The following is a 3,054-nucleotide window of genomic DNA, read 5'->3' as shown; positions in this document are numbered from 1 at the left end:
CCTTTTTCGCTGCAAACAACAAGCATAGAGCCCATTATCCAAACGTCATTCCGACAACCGAGGCCACTTATGGGGACGACACCACTCGCCACACCTTTGCCAACGCCGCTAACATTCCAGCCAACGGCGACACAACACTCAGTAAACCAAACGTCACCCTTTTTCACCCCAATGGTACAACACCAACTTCCCCTCTTTCCAGCAAGCCAAACACCAAACACCCAACCACCACTCCACGTGTCACCACAGAGCCAGATACCGACGAGCACACCCCTGATGCTCCCGCCGCTCGCGCAAACCATGGTAGCACCACCATTTTTGCCTCACCTCTTGACAGGCACATGGGGTGCGCCTATAGCGACCACCCACGCAAGTCAACAGCAGCCCACACCAACACAATCCCTGGCTCAGCCTCAACTTACACACCCGGGATACTCGCTGTAGTTGTCGTTCCAACAACATGCCTTCTATGGTCCTAACCCAGGATACCAAGCGTTCTACGGTCACCCAGGGGCACAGCCGTACAACACGACCCACCAGTATAATGTGCAGGGCCCGCTAACCATCCCCAATCAAGACTGCCTGTCACAGAGTGTCACATCTTCGTTTGCCAAGGAACTACTGGATTACGAGATCCCAAACACAGCAAAGCTCCCCAACTTGAAAACTTACAATGGCACCACCGATCCGGACAGTCATATCGACACATATGAATGGACAATGACGTCGCTAAAGCTAGACGAACGTTTCTGGTGCACATATTTCCCAACGACGCTAGATGGAAATGCAGGCACATGGTTCAAGACGCTGTGCCCAGGTAGCATTTACAACTTTGGCCAACTAAAATATCTTTTCGTCACCAACTTCATGCAACTGCGAAAGTACAAAGGCGACTCCCATTCCATCATTGGATGTAAGCAAAAGGAAGGGGAAAGCGTAAGAGAGTACTTCACACGGTTTACAAACGCCACGTTGGACGTACCGGGTCATGACGAGGGCCTTATAGCAGGAGCTTTCACGTGGGGACTCCTCCCCGGCCCTCTGTCACAGAAACTCATGGGAAAAAACCACAGACAAGAGCCGAGCTAAAGGAAAGAGTGGAAAGATATTTAAGACAGGAGGAAGGCGAAGCAGCAAAGCAAGCATACTTAAACGCCATGGCCATCAAGTGTTCTAACCCAACCTACACAGAAACATCTGGGGGAAGCAGGAACTTCGGACAAGGTCACTTCGGATGAGGAAAGAGATCACTGGGTCGCTTCAGGCCGTTCGTCAAGGACGACAGACGGGGTCGTCGTCCAGACGTATACATGGTCGCGGACAAGCAGCAAGAGAGAGCACCGAAAGGACGGTACTACGAATACCACAAAAGCAGGACACACGACCCTACCAATTGCTCGGTCCTTAAAAAAGAAATGGAGGAGAAAAAGCTCAAGGGAGATCTCGTGGAGATATCAGGCAACCTGCGCGCCAAGTTTGACACAGAAAACGCCAAAGGGGCTCCGAAAGAAGGTACTCAGCCCAAAGAAATATTCATGATACGAGCCAAGAGAAGCAGACACGAGGGAACTGCACACCAGGAGAACCTAACGCCCATGACACAAGAGATCACATTCTCAGCACAAGATCCCAGGCCCGAAGGCTGGACATGTGATAACCCCCTCATAATACAGGCCTCTATTAAAGACGTGGTCATACACAGAGTGTATATCGACACAGGTAGCTCCGCAGACATCATCTACGAGCATTGCTTCCGCCTCCTCCCAGACAGGTGGAAGGACGGCCTGAGACCTACAACGGGAAGGTTGGTCGAATTCACGGGGCACAACCTATGTCCGCTAGGCATGATCCACCTCCCTCTTACACTGACTAATCATTACAAGCAACGAAGGAAAACAGTCCTGGTCGATTTCGTTGTGATCCGACATTCAGGAGAACATAATATCATTCTGGGAAGGCCAACCTTGCTCAAATTAGGCGCGATTCCGTCCACAATGCACGGGATAGTGAAGTTCAACACTAGCAGAGGTCCGACCATAATCCTGGCCACACCACCAAGACAACTGCAGTGCTTTACGATCATGCAACCAGTCGAGATAACAAGAGAAACCAAAAAAGCGCGGGGTGAATCGACATACGAGAAAGAGGTGGTCAACGAAGAACACCTCGATCAGACAATCAACATCGGTCACAATCTTCCACGGCACACCAGGCGGTCACTTGTCGATCTCCTCCGGCGATACAAGCACATATTTGCGTGGACTCCCACAGATATGGTAGGAGTAGATCGGAAAATCATTGAACATAAACTCATGATTAAACCGGGTACAAAGGAAGTTAAACAGAAAAAGAGGGTTCAGTGGGGAGATCGCAATAGGGTAGTCAATGCGGAGGTGGCCAAGCTGACGAAGGCAGGGATCCTGAGGGAAGCAGTTTTCCCAACTTGGATAGCCAATCCTGTCATGGTGCGAAAGAATGATGGATCATGGTGCATGTGCATCGATTTCTCCGACCTTAACAAGACATGCCCTAAAGACTGTTACCTCCTTCCGGAGATTGACCAGAAGGTAGAATCACTACAAGGTTTCAAATTAAAATGTTTTCTGGATGCGTATAAAGGGTATCACCAGATCCTGATGAGTAAGGACGACGAGGAGAAAACAACTTTCTACACCGACCATGGCACATTTTGCTATACCAAAATGCCTTTTGGTTTGAAAAACGCGGGGGCAACATACCAACGTCTGGTCGACTCCATGTTCTCAAGCCAGATTGGGAGAAACATTTAAGTGTATGTCAAAGATATGGTTATTAAAAGTGAGGATGAGGAAAAGATGTTGCACGATATTGAAGAGACTTTCAAAACATTGGAGAAAGCAAAGATGAAGCTAAACCCGAGCAAGTGCACGTTTGGAGTGGAAAAAGGCCAGTTCCTAGGATACTATGTTACCAGACAAGGCATCCAGCCCAACCCAACAAAAGTGGACGAGTTCATGCAAACACCACCCCCAAGTACTCTAAGGGAAGCGCAAGGCCTGAATGGGAAAATCACGG

The 3,054-nt window shown here is 49.4% G+C and overlaps 2 protein-coding genes across 2 annotated transcripts; both read left to right on the top strand.

Annotated features, from left to right (window-relative positions):
- The first annotated feature begins 720 nt into the window (after positions 1-720).
- LOC145130742 (uncharacterized) lies at positions 721-1,089 on the top strand. Its single transcript, XM_079065514.1, has one exon. It carries the CDS (start codon positions 721-723, stop codon positions 1,087-1,089), a length of 369 nt encoding a protein of 122 aa, XP_078921640.1.
- Positions 1,090-1,415: 326 nt separating this feature from the next.
- On the top strand, positions 1,416-2,789 carry LOC145130741 (uncharacterized). Its single transcript, XM_079065513.1, has one exon. The coding sequence runs from the start codon at positions 1,416-1,418 to the stop codon at positions 2,787-2,789; it is 1,374 nt and encodes a 457-aa protein (XP_078921639.1).
- The last annotated feature ends 265 nt before the right edge of the window (positions 2,790-3,054 follow it).

Source organism: Lactuca virosa, chromosome 8 (genome assembly GCF_052849685.1).
Source record: "Lactuca virosa cultivar CGN04683 chromosome 8, Lactuca_virosa_CGN04683_v6, whole genome shotgun sequence".
Classification (NCBI taxonomy): Eukaryota; Viridiplantae; Streptophyta; class Magnoliopsida; order Asterales; family Asteraceae; genus Lactuca; species Lactuca virosa.
This window is presented reverse-complemented; position numbering and strand designations above follow the sequence as displayed.